This window comes from Heteronotia binoei, chromosome 16 (assembly GCF_032191835.1).
Source record: "Heteronotia binoei isolate CCM8104 ecotype False Entrance Well chromosome 16, APGP_CSIRO_Hbin_v1, whole genome shotgun sequence".
In the NCBI taxonomy this organism is placed as follows: Eukaryota; Metazoa; Chordata; class Lepidosauria; order Squamata; family Gekkonidae; genus Heteronotia; species Heteronotia binoei.
Window position 1 is genome coordinate 36,819,428 of NC_083238.1, and position 13,768 is coordinate 36,833,195.

The 13,768-nt window shown below is 39.3% G+C and overlaps 1 protein-coding gene across 1 annotated transcript in view; it reads right to left on the minus strand.

Moving 5' to 3' along the window:
• TTN (titin) overlaps nucleotides 1-13,768 on the minus strand; it is a 356,828-nt gene that overhangs the window by 193,007 nt on the left and 150,053 nt on the right. The window contains exons 109-120 of the mRNA XM_060257371.1: nucleotides 12,043-12,291; nucleotides 10,970-11,065; nucleotides 10,433-10,513; nucleotides 9,512-9,577; nucleotides 8,568-8,651; nucleotides 8,133-8,192; nucleotides 7,865-7,927; nucleotides 7,547-7,624; nucleotides 7,139-7,219; nucleotides 6,309-6,392; nucleotides 5,465-5,542; nucleotides 5,022-5,105 (exon numbers count right to left, since the gene is read on the minus strand). Of these exons, the coding sequence (XP_060113354.1) occupies nucleotides 5,022-5,105; nucleotides 5,465-5,542; nucleotides 6,309-6,392; nucleotides 7,139-7,219; nucleotides 7,547-7,624; nucleotides 7,865-7,927; nucleotides 8,133-8,192; nucleotides 8,568-8,651; nucleotides 9,512-9,577; nucleotides 10,433-10,513; nucleotides 10,970-11,065; nucleotides 12,043-12,291 (1,104 nt within the window). The remainder of the gene's footprint in view (nucleotides 1-5,021; nucleotides 5,106-5,464; nucleotides 5,543-6,308; nucleotides 6,393-7,138; nucleotides 7,220-7,546; nucleotides 7,625-7,864; nucleotides 7,928-8,132; nucleotides 8,193-8,567; nucleotides 8,652-9,511; nucleotides 9,578-10,432; nucleotides 10,514-10,969; nucleotides 11,066-12,042; nucleotides 12,292-13,768) is intronic.

A 13,768-nucleotide genomic window follows, 5' to 3' on the forward strand; every position in this document is an offset into this window, starting at 1 on the left:
GTGGTCACTCAGGGTGCATCTGGAATGCTCATGCATCCCATCTGTGGCTCCCTGGGCACTCTTTGGGCACTTCCTGGCCTTCCAGACGGCTGGGGAGGTATCTTGAAGGCACCCCAGTGAAAAGGCTCCACTTTCAAAGTGGCGCCTTTTCGAGATGGCTCCCAGGAAGCCAGGGGCAGGACGGGGACAGGAGGCAGATGTGCATGTGTGGACGTGCTTTTTTGGTCTGCCTGCCTTCTGCCCCCCACCCCCCGCCAGCGCCTTTAAATACCTGTCTGTTCTCAGCCCTTCAAATGCTGACAAGCTTGGTAAATGCTGGCACATGGTGTGGCACTGTATGATCTTGGAAGCATAAGCATTCAAGTCAATAGGTTTAGACTGAATACAATTGTATTGTTAATCCATCTATCTGTCTTTAAGAGAGGCAGTAATTATCTCAGTGACTTTAAGACATTCACAACATATGGCGTGGGTTGGATTCAGTGATGCTTGAATGGACATGCAAACCCACTTAGCACAATTCCACTTGCACAAGCAATAGTGCTAGACAGGCTAAAATCCCTGCCATTATTTGCACAATGTCTTGTGCAAAGCAGAAATGCAAACTTGGATACAGTAAATCCAGGTGGGTAGCTGTGTTGATCTGAAGCAATAGAACAAAGTTAGAGTCCAGTGGCACCTTTGCTGGTCTTAAAGGTGTCATTAGACTCTAACTTTTGGGATACAGTAAGTTTTAAGTTAGTGCGAGCTGCCAATACTGGCTTTTTGTACATTTCTGCTTGCACAGAGGCTCTCATCCAGCCCTGTATGTCAGAAGGTCTTCATGCTATTCCAGCTAAACCAACTGAATAAGAAGCAGAAACAAACAAGAATACTGAGGCAAAGCAGCAAAATAAGAAAAGCCTTACAAACTGACAAATTACTTAAAATGAGATATGCTAGGAAGGGTCAAATATTCTCACATCTGCTCTTTTGCAGGGTTACTCCAATCTAAATCAATGGAAAAGCAACGGGCTTAGAATGGAGTTACTCTATGTAGGGCTGTACTGTTAATCTGCTGTTTAGATTACGCTACAAAATTATTTATGATGTAAATTATATCACAAGTAGCAGATGATGCTTTCAGAGAGGCATGGAATTTACATACAAGCCACTGAAATGAAGGAATTATGGGTACTGTATTGTGTGTGTGTGTGTGTTTGTAAATTTCCCCAGTGATCAGGGGTGGAAGTCTAGCAGGAGCTCCTTTGCATATTAGGCCACACACCCCTGATGTAGCCAATCCTCCAAGAGCTTACAAGGCTCTTTTTGTAAGCTCTTGGAGGACTGGCTACATTGGGGTGTGTGGCCTAATATGCAAAGGCGCTCCTGCTAGAATCCCACCCCTGTCAGTGATAGGCTTTCAAGGAAAGTGAGAAGCAGAGGTGGTTTACCCTTTTCCTTCCTCTGCAAAGCCTTCCTTGGAGGTCTCCCTTCCAAGCACCATCCCTCCTTAGCTTCCAAGATCTGATGAGATTGGGCTACACCATGCTGCCTTCCCTCTATGGGTATTTTTTATTAAACCAACTGTATTTGACTATGCTGTAGTAGCATACCTGACACTTCTGAAATCTCTTCTTCTTGTTCATAAGAAATGGAAACTTCTTCTTCCACCTCCTCCTCTTCTTCTTCCACTTCTTCAGTCCATCTTTCCACTGTTGGTATTTCAAAGGTGGGTTTATTGAATGATTTTATTTTTCCCGTTGCTGTGAAATGTGTTTTTAGATCTATAGCCATTTTTATCAAGTATTATGCTTGCTACAGACATGCTGACATAGCACAGAGAACTAGATTGCACACACTAAAGACATATACATATAGATCGCTTAGTGTCCACTACAAATCTGGGTGATGCTTTTTCATTGCAACTACCATATAAGAAGATCTTCTTGCAAAATGGCTAACAGTTAGAGTTGCCAATCCCCAGGTGGGGGCAGGGGATCCCTCAGTTTAGAGGCCCTCCCCCTGCTTCAGGGTCATCAGAAAGTGGTGGCAGAGGGAAATGCCAGCTGGGCACTCCATTATTCCCTATGGAGACTGATTCCCATAGGGTATAATGGAGAATTGATCCACGGGTATCTGGGGGGCAGGTGTTTTTTTTTTACATAGAAGCACCACATTTGCAGCATAGCATTCAGTGCCTCTCCTCAAAACACCCTCCAAGTTTTAAAAATATTGGACCAAGGGGTCCAATTCTGTGAGCCCCAAAAGAAGGTGCCCCTATCCTTCATTATTTTCTGTGGAGAGAAGGCTTTTAAAAGGTGTGCAGTCCCTTAAATTTGATGGCCAGAACTCCCTTTGGAGTTCAATTATGCTTGTCACAACTTTGCTTCTGGCTCCATCCCCAAAGTCCCCAGATGTTTCTTGAATGGGACCTGGCAACCCTACTAACAGCTCCACTCAAGCAGAGCTACCCCTGTCTAAGGCCACTGAAGTACAAGGGCTCAGAAGGGTATCACTCTGCTTAGGATGGTACTCTCCATCTGGGCTAGATATAGTCAGGGCTTTTTTTTAGTAGGAACACGCAGGAATGCAGTTTCGGCTGACTTGGAAGCAGGGGTGTGGCCTAATATGCAAATAAGTTCATGTTGGACTTTTTCTACAAATAAAGCCTTGGGTATAGTAATGTTATCTGACCTTTCTATCCTGCTTTTCTTTTTCAATGCCAAAATCTCAAAGAGGCTAAGCAAAGATTTTTTTAAAAAAAAATACTGGTAAGTACAAGCAGCCAAGTGTAAAGGGCTTTTGCTTTTGGCCTCATTCTTGCAAAGTGACTGGATCCTAACAGTGTGAGATGGAAGTAGCAAGTTCACACTTGAAACAGGCAGGTCAGTGGAAGAGGCCTCAGTCTCTTTGGTTCTCCTGCTAAGCTGCTTGGAATGAAACCCCCTATCTTTGTAATGTCAGTTAGGTTTTAAAAATTCAATACAATTTAAATTGGAAAAAAAAATAAGCTGCTGAGGGGAATTAGATTTTTTTCTGCTTCTGGAAAGCTGTGGATTGGCTTGTGCTGAGAAGAGAAACGTATATGTATTTATGGCAAAGTAGCTCCCTATGTAGATCTGTTGCAGTGTGCATTTGGTTAGGTCTTGCTTTAATTTGTCTCTATTATCTCTTCTGCCTCACAGTACCATTTATTGCCACAGACACTGTTAATAAACCAACTGCTACCATTTTAATTTGTACGTTTTAATTTCTTAGTTGCCTTGGTGGCTCTACGATGGCAGAAAGTCAGGGTAAAAAGTCTTGCTCTTAAAAATAAACATACTGACCGAAGCAGAAGGAAGGCATCACAGCCTGCCTTCATTTGCCATCTGGCTATTGCCTGTTAGAAGAGGCACTATTCCCACTAGTTCTTCTCCAAAAGTCCAATAACTTAGCTGCTGGAACTATTAGAAATTATAGCTTTTTAAGTTGTAATAATGATGGCTATAATCCTTGCACTCTTGTCTATACTTCTTGGCTACACAGCCTCGTTCTGCAACATGCTCTGTAGCCTCAAATAAGAGCCAAACTAGACATTACAGTCAGATATTTGTTCCCCAGGATGGATTCGCTCTCTCCACAGCTACACACAGCACCAGCAGGGAATATCTCTTTAAAAATGAGGGATAGCCCAATTCAGCTCAGAATTGTGGTATGGGGGGAATGGGGCCTGCTGTTTTCCATAGCCAAAACCGTGCTGGGGGGGGGGGCAGAGTTATTTCCCCCTTTCTGCAGCTGTACCCGATTTACATCTTAAGTTTTGAATGGAGCTTGAGAAAAGGCATTTTCTCTGAGGATCTTGCTTGCATGTTAAATGTTCCAACATATAAAGTACTCTAATACACTCACAAACACACATAAACATATCTGTCAATATTCTTGTTAAGAGGAAATAACAAAGAACAGAATGTGTCAATATTCTCGTTAACAGGAAGGAGGGAAGACCAGTATAGGCAATTATTTTATGACAACTGAATGCTTCTAAATGTTTCTCACAGTTGCAATCATTTGCAATATACCTTCTGGAGAAGGAGCTTCCACCCTTTTAGAAATGGCAATAGATACTTTTTCTTCAGAAACAAACATTTTCTCTTCTAAAACAGCTCTCTTAGGCATCTCAGGCACTTTGAAAGACATTAAACGCATTATGATTTAATTAGGATATGTAGAATTCTGAAGGCTAAAGATATTGTTGTGAAGATGATTATCTGAGTTACACAACTCAAAAGTGCAAAAAAAGACAAGTATACTACAGAAAGCGCTTTGATATGCAACATACAAAGTAAAGCTGATCTAGTACTGAAAAACAAAACATGGATCCCCAATCATTATACAAATGTCTTGGACAGACACTAGCAACATGATAATAGTATGAAAAAATGTAACAGCTGATGGGCTAAAGAGAAAGGCTAAAGCTCTTTTAGACAAGACAAGACTTGCATACCTCTTGCTGGGGGAGCCTCCACTTTTTTGGGAACAGCAACAGGTAATTTTTCCTCAGGGACAGCTTTCTTCAGTACCTCAGGCACTTCAAAGAGATTGTTTAGTTTTAGAATTTCCGAAGTGACAAGAATTGAAACCAAAGTACACAAGCGTAAAATATTAAAGAAGATGTGATAATAAAAGAGACGCATGGAACGTAACAAAAGCTCTATAGATGGAACACATACATTTTGTTTTGAAAGAACAGTATACCTTTAGCTGGGGGGGCTTCTTCTCTTTTGCGTAGACGGGGTACTTTTTCTTCGGGAACAACTTTCTTAGGTGGCTCTGGCACTTAATAATTGCAAAAGAAGCATATCAAAGAATGCACACAGACAAAAAACATAATTTCTGATATTACCAACACCCATAAACAAACATATGTGCCACATAAGACTCAAATTAAGTGTGGCTGGCTTGAATTAACACACATATAATGAAGAGGAAAATACACAGAGAGAAACAAAGAAAAGACTAAGAATGTTTTCAGAACTATTCAGATCTGAATCTTGTACCTTTAGCTGGGGGAGGTTCCTTTTTCTTGGGGACAGCAACTGGAACTTTCTCTTCAGGAACTGCTTTCTTAGGGACTTCAGGCACTTAAAAAACATCATATGTAAGAGTACTGAATCTACTAGCCATAACAAGATAACAAAGAATTCATTGAGTTGAGATACCATTAAAATGCATCCCATACTTTGAACCAAATCTAAAGGAATACTTAGAAACAGCAGTGTGGTGATAGAACTGTAATATTTTAATGCATCTACTGGATTGTTCAGACTGCAGTGTAGAGACAAATTGTTTACAACAATGCTATTTAGCAATATACACACTTAAGGAAAACAACAGGAACACCACAAAAACAACCACGATTGAAGACTCTCAGATCAGTTCAGAAATGACATCTTAGCCAACAAGAGTGTTTAAAGGTTGCTGATTTGCTATAATGTCCTACCTTTGGGAGGTGGTTCCACTTTTTTAGGAACTGGAACAGGTACTTCTTCGGGGACTGGTTTTTTGGGTACTTCTGGCACTTTAAAGATATTAAAAGTAATTTTAAGTGACTTTTGCAAAAGAAGATTCTGAGAATTCACTGGACAAACCAACAACCAATCATTGACTTCACATGCTTAATGTGATCACATATAAACATGAAGGATGAAGTGAGGGCCCCAGAAGGAAAATCCCAGCCCAGCTCACAAAAGTGTGAGATTCTCTGCAACCACTGGTCCTGGTGTGCATGTATATACATGTGAAAAGCAGTAAAAGTTCCTGTACCTTTTTTGTGGTTGATTGTTTAAGTGCTGCTGCCTCTTTAAGAACTAACCAAGTAGCACTCTGGGAAAAGTGTTTGTGTGTGCGGGGAATGAAGCAGACTCTACTACTGAAGTGATTATGTTCCTGAAGATATCATAGGTTGTGTTTGGTGTGTTTTCAAGCAATAAAAGTTGATGTTTTCCACATTTCATGCCATTCCCCTAACTGATGTGTAGCATAAACAGGTTTCCCCTAAACCTGGCCCAAGTAAAACAACTACATACACTGATTATGTAAACTCAGGTAAATATGACTACTCGTGGACATACAAAGACAGAACATGGAAAGACAGAGCCTTGAAGGATCAGTCCAAAGGTCCATCTGGTCCACTATCCTACCATCTTCCATTGCTACCCCACCAAGAACTGGATTTCACTGGCAAGTATAAGGCCTCTCCTCTAAGGATTTGTCTAATCCCCATTACATATAATACATGGGACGAATATTCTTTGTTTTGGTATTTCTGATTTCAGATTATGTACCTTTAGCTGGTGGTGCCACTTCTTTCTTGGGAACAGCAACAGGTTTTCTTTCTTCAGGAACAGGCTTCTTAGGCACTTCTGGCACTTTAGCATTATTTTTAAAAAAGAAGATTTATTACTTTTTACTCTTATTCTGAGCTGACTATTAAAAGAGTCCATATAGTAAAAAGAAATACAACATGGGGGGGGGGGAAGACAGATGAAAGCATGATACTAAATTTTCAGCATTTATCGATGCAGCACTGCAATTATGAACACAGAGGCATCATTCATACCTTGATCTGATCTCACTGGCCCCAATACTCAGACCGATTTCGCACTCACTCTTACGCCGCTCTCACATTCGTCTTCTCGGCATGGCGTCCTCCCGATTTCCCACTATTTGCACTGGGGCTGCAGTAAAAATCACGGGTTTTGTGCAGCAAATGGAAACTGCTAAAAACCAGTTTCTGTTTGCTGCATGAAAACGGCAATGTTTGCTGCAGCCCCGACGCAAATAATGGGAAATCAGGAGGACGCTGCACTGAGAAGATGATCGTGAGAGCAGAGTAAGGTGAGTGCGAAATTGGCCATAGAGTTATGTGCCAGTTAAAGCCTTGATTGGTAAATGCTACACGTAGTACTTAGACATAACAACAATCATATAATGCACACAGATGGCATTATAGAGCAAAACGGAGCAGACAATTTTTTACTTCATTGTGACACACACAAACATATTCAAGGTGACAAAGCCACGTTAAGTAACATATGAATATGTGCTTAAAGAATGACAGAATTAAGATAAGCAAGATGAATAGATCTTGCTATTCTTTTGACAATTGATGTACCTTTGGCTGGTGGAGCTTCTACTTTGGCAGGAGGGGCAGGTTTTTTCTCTTCAGGGACCCGTTTCTTCGGTACCTCCGGCACTTTAAAGGCACACAGGTAATGAAATTTTAGAAAAGCACGAAGAAAGCAAAGCCTTTATATGAAGGCAATGCTCAACATATCAACACGGATTTTAAAACATTCAAGTATTTTATGTGTTGCATGGGTTTTATTAATAACCACTGCAGTTATCAAATGGTTAATCCAATATGGCATCAATACATGTGATTAATATGGAGGTTGTGTGTTGTAAAGGCATGTTTCTGTTGCAGTAGCAGCCCCATTTTTGGTTGTGGTATTCTAGTTGTTTGGAAGAACGTGGTACACAGAAGGTCTGGCAAAAGGTGTATTATTTTGTAGATAGTCACCTTTAGTGGGTGGAGCCTCTACTTTTTTGGGAACAGCCACTGGAACTTTTTCTTCTACTCTCTTACGCACCTCAGGAACTTAAAAAAAAGATATTAACATGGGTTTATCAGTTAATTGTAGCAGTCAGAGTATTTTTATACTACATTCACACTATTTTAAACATATGAGCTCTGCAAAATTTCAATAACATGCAAACACAGAGACATTTAGAAACTCCACCAACAAGGAGATACATTAAGAACTGTACAAACCAAGCATTCCATGGCTAAGAGTTTAAAACCTTATGAGTATTACAGTAATTTGATATGTGTTTATACCTTTAGCTGGTGGAACCTCAGGAATTTCAGCATAGAACCTTTCTTCTTCATATTCTTCAGGCTCTTTAAAGAGAATTGTAAAAATTCCTTTTTAAAAATTGTATTTGCACTACATTGTGGATAATATTGAAATGGTGCATGTAAAGACATGTTTATGACAAACCAGGAGCAGATTCCAGAAGAGAGTACAATAACAACAGAGACTGATTTAGATGGAGTCCATATTACAGAAGACTAGTAAAGTTATTTGAAACATAAGTGAATCTACCTTCTATCAGTGGAGCTTCAGGGATTTCCTCATAGTATTGTTCTTCATACTCTTCTGGTTCTTTAAATAGAATTGTAAGATTGAAAGATTATTGTTCTATTGTATTGTAGACTAATACTGAAATTGTGCATAAATAAAAACTTATAAATGCAACAGGAAACAACTATGTATTTTGCCCCAACCCAGAGCTGTACATGTGGTCTGGTGTGCTCATGGAGTTCTTGTGCTTGGATAATGATCCATGCATTTCAAGAAAGGAGCTGATCCTCACGTCAAAGGAATGCTCACTTCTATTTCTCCCAGAGTGTATGTGGAAGGAGTTTACTCCTATGCTCACAAGCAGAGCAAAGTCAGAGCAAAGGAAAGGAAAGATTTATCACACAAGCCAAGAATAACCAAGAGCAAAAAGAAATGAAAGAAGCTTTTGGTAGGTACCTGTACCATACGAATATTCCTCTTCTCTGTGGTAAGAAACAGAGACCTTTTCTTCTGAAATGGTCCATTTTTGTTCCACTGGCACTTTAAAAGTAAGAGTTCATTTTAGTACTTTTGGATTTAAAAACCAGTAGACAATAAATTTATGTTCATGGAACCAATATGTGGAACCACCTAGCTCAAGCATGAGGAGTTAAAATCACAGGGCAGAGACACCATGGCGAGATACATTGAAACAAATTATAACAGAGAACAAATACAGTTTCTTCAGGCACCTTAAGTTATTGCCTTTATATATTTCTCTGTGGAAATCTTACAGGAAGAACACACAAAATCCCTGTTACTAAAGAAATGTAGAGATAAGACCACTGGAATATGTACATATCGTTGTGAGTTTATCAATTATACAATTATTTGCAATGTGTGCGTGCGTGTGTATTGCAGACAAATCTAAGAAATGTAAAACAGAGCAGACTAATAAACTCAATGTAGGGAATTCACAAAACCCAACATTATTTCTTTATGTATAAGTGCTGAACCTTCTCAAAGAGTTATCTCCTTAAGGCTCAACAGACTCCAGCTTTTAATCTTCTCTCTTGTGGGCACAGTCACACTACAAGGAATGTGACTTATTCTTCACAATGGTCTGCAGAACTGCATACCCACATGCCCATGTTTGTCTGCACGTAAAAAAGAGGGGAAACATGGCTTTGTTAAACTCTGGGGCTGCTTCCATTAATGGGTGCTATGCCTGCATGCAGAATGATCATATTGTTCAGTATTTTATAACGGGAATGATGCAAGTCTAATAAATCATATACTAATGCATAGAAGAGAAGAGTAACCAAGAGGGGCAACACAGAATAAATTTGAATATACACATTTGCTCACACATGAACACACACACTTGGTACAAATAAAGGGTGAAAAAGTATATTTCATACCTCTCCTTTCTAAAATTTCCTCCTGGACCATTTTCCGTGCAGGTTTTTGTGTCGGAGCTTCTGGTACTTTAAAAACACAAATAGTAAATTTCAAACAGAAGAAAGACACCAACATAGGAATGAATGATGATGGCATTTAGAAAGACAGAAAGACCCAGCATGACACATTTTTACTTCACACATTTGGAAACATGACAAGGGACATAACAACAACTACTTTGGGCTTCCATAAAGGAAAAGAATGTAAGAATCATGCAAAAAAGTAAGAATGGTTAATTAAACAGATGATATAAAACTTGATATCTGTCTTAGTACGTTTTTTGAAGGGAGTGCAGTGGACTTCATTGTAGCATTGTGCGAAGTTCCCAGCCTCCTCTGTATTCTTATCGAAACTTTGAAGCACGGTGAATGAGAGTTTAGTATGAGCAGACTATCAGAATACCCTTGCTAATGATGAAAATTTCCATTTAAAAACACTGTTCATTAGAAACGCTTTTGCAAAGTCGCTAGTTGTTAGTTATCATGCTTTGTACATTTAGCCTAAGAGTTTCTATGTGTCTTGGACCAATCCCTCAAAGAGTTTGATGCTCAACTATACAACTATGTTCCTCACTATGAACTCTTGAGATAGGGCAGGCTATACATTTAAATAAATATATAAATGAATCATGCAATCCCATAAAATATCAAATAATTGTTCCCATCGTGATTATAAGGAGGGAATTTAGAATGATTAATATTAGTTATTAATTAATATTAGATATTAATTTCCTCCACCTTGATGGCTTCTTTGATTTTAAATTAAAGCAAGCATATTGCTAACGTTGTTCACCCTTAAGCACATGGAATTTATATCTTACAGAAGAGCATCTTGGGAACCAGCCCTATAGTTTTGAGCCACCCTGTTATCTTTGGTAATACCTCTAGTGGTCCGTTTGAGTTTTTCTTCTTCCAGTCTCTGAGCCGTTCTTTCAACATCTTCAGTTATAGGTTTTCGAGTGACTGCAGGGGATTGAAGATACTTTACATTACTGTGGAATGGTTTATCTTAACAGGCTGTTTACCATATAATGAGATTTTGACTTTTAAAAAAAAACTATGTTGGATGTCGCTCTTAACAGTGAATTTTCTGTCTCTGGAATTTCTATGATCTAATCCCGTTAACCAGCCCATGCTGCATTCCTTTGAATCCCTTTGTGGAAGAGGTAGTGTTAAAGCACAGACTTTTGAGTTCCTCTGTGCAAGAGCAGGGAAAATTAGGGTGAAGTTCTGAGCATGCTGAAATGAACAGCAAACCTTCTAATGACTGAAACGAAGCAGAGTTTGACTTCAGGTGTTAAGGTTACCATTCAGATTACATCAAGTGAAGGAAGGGACTTCATTTCATTATTTAATATCAGCTGTTGGAAGCATGCTACAATAGGAAAACTTTTCATACCAAAATTCTAAAAGTCCTACCTTTTTTCTCCACTGTAACTTCTTTCTTTTCTTCCTTTTTAGCTGCAATTGCTGGTGGTTTACGTTCTGGTACCGGCTTACTTGGCACCTGAACCACTGTAATAAATATTGATATTAGGGAGTATGCAGAGGTATGTCTACTGCAGCACACACCAAATTTCTACTCGGACTAGTCCAGTTTTTGGTGATACAGGTGATATCCCAGCTAGAATTTCCTCAGGCACAAAGGGGGTGATTTCTGCTACCAAATGCCCCTGTCACAGCAGCCCCAAATGCCTACTGAAATGCTGTTCCTAGGAAATGGAACCCCCCACCCCAGCAGTAGTTTTGGAAGGAATTAGAAGTCTCTAATGTCAGTGGAGAATTGACAACAGTGAAAATTCTAGGTAGAACCTAAGCCATCATCTGTTTATTTGCATTTGTGCTTTCTCAAAGTATTTTAGAACAAAGTGAGATATTGGCAATAGCAGTCTACATTCTACCTTTGTACCCTATCTACTTTTATATGAGGCCATGTGGAAGTGGATGTGCATTTTCAGTCTGATGAAGAAGGCTTGGGCTAAGGGATTAGATCCCACGGTCCATGGATACAAGGATGTTTGGTTGGATATCAGTTTGGAATGTTTAGCTGGGTATCGGTCAGTATGCATAGGTACACAATTCTCCATATTCCAACAAGGACCACATAACATCGTAAGGTGTGAAGAGAACCTCTGCAAGAAGGGGGAAACCAGTAAAAACCTCCCCCACTCTGAATGCACAGAAGTGCCTGATACGCATAAAACCTGTATCGAAAACAAATTTAGACAGAACATAGGTGGCGTTTAAGAACACACTGAACCACAACAGAGACTGGATGAACATGTATAATAAGAACTTTCTGTCCACTGAAAGAATATCAAATTTGGTAGAAAAAAGAACAGTAAAGCTTCAAAAACAGTGATGCTTTTCCCTCCAGAAAGATCACTAAAACAAGAGATCAGGTCAATTAACTACAAGAAAAAGGAACAAACAAAAAAAAGGAGCGATTGAAAAAAAAACTCATATGGAAATTTTTTTTAAAAGAACAATACCTTCTTCCTGAATAATCCTCTTTTCTTCGTAAGTTACTTTTCTTTCCCCATAAGTTTCTTCCCATTCCTCTTCCCCTTCTTCATAACCTTCTTCTCTTTCATAATATTCATGTTCTTCTCCATAATCCTCTTCCCATTCTTCATAAGCTTCTCTTTGAACCTCATAGATTTCTTCTTTCTTCTCAGAAACCACTTCCTTCTTTCTGGCTGCAGCGGTTACTTTGACCTCTTGAGGTTTCTTGGCGGGAACTTTTGACAAAAAATAACATTGCATGAATATCTGAAATCTGTAGAACATTTACTGACGACATGTGTAAGCAAATACCTGGGCTCTGAAAGCTCAGCAGACTAGTGTTTGCTCCAATGCTTAAAACTACAGCAATATAGTTGTGGTATAAACAGAAATAGTATTTACACCTTGCTAATGGATAGGAAAACTAGTTAAAAGTTATCTGCTCTATGGAAACATACACAGTCCCTTGCTTTTTAGTATGACTTTTTAATAAACTAATAATTTTAGTGCATGATTTGGTCAAGAGGAAATCACGATGCTGGCTCATCTGCAATTATCTCAGAAAGTACATGTTGGGAGAAAAGAGAGTTCATATTAGTATTATCAGGATAGACCAGTAAAGAAATTGAAAGGAATTATAGGATGAGTAATAAAGTTAGGATGATGGAAGGAAAAAATGAAGAATTACACCCACACAATGGTAACAGAGAAGGTGTTAAAGGCTAATTTTTCTCACAATGGATTATTTTCCTAGGATGTTTATGTAGCTCATTACCTTTTGTTGGAATAATTTCCTGTACTTTGGGGACTGGGGCAGGAGGTGGGAGTTCTGGTTTCATTACCACTTCTGAAACATTTAGAAACATGTCCAATGAACAGTCTGATCTACCACTGTGCTAATGTGTAGTGTTTGAATTTCAGTCCATCTAAGTCTCCATTAATGTCAGTGAGATTAATTTAGATTTACTCATGTGTAGAAAATATCACCCTGACCCGAATGGCCTAGACTAGCCTGATATCATCAGATCTCAGAAGCTAAGCAGGATTGGCCCTTGTGAATATTTGGATAGGAGACATCAAAAAAAGTCTAGGATTGCTATGCAGAGGCAGCCAACAGCAAACCACCTCTGAATATCTCTTGTCTGGAAAACCTTACAAGGATACCATAAGTTGGCTTTGATTTCATGGCACTTTCCACCATCAGAAAGGGTTATTTGCATTCTGCCTCTCAAGGGAACATGCAATTCTTTTCAACTTTTTCAAATAAGTATGAGAGCTACAAAAATGATCAACACATCTTGCTAAACATTGGTTGGATCCAGCCAACTTTTCTGCTGGTGAAAGAGGAAATGGGGTCCCTCTAGGGATCATGGAACCTGCACAGACAAAAGCCAGGTGGAATGGGAAATGTAGCAAGAACTGGATGAGATTGAGTGAAAAAGCTGGCTGGATCCAATTCTATATGTCCTATTGAACAAATGGCAACAATCCAATTAATTTAAACTGGATAAGATTTAGTCCCAAGAACACAATGGAAGACATTGAAAGTGCCCATAACTTGACCATAAATTAACAACCCTGTATTTCCTTTTTTTCTTGGTGGCTTTTGATACCATGGATCATGATATCATTCTAGATCATCTTTCAGGACTGGGAGGCACTGTTCTGTGGGGGTTCCAGTCTTACCTCAGGGGTAGGTTTCAGTGTGTGGTG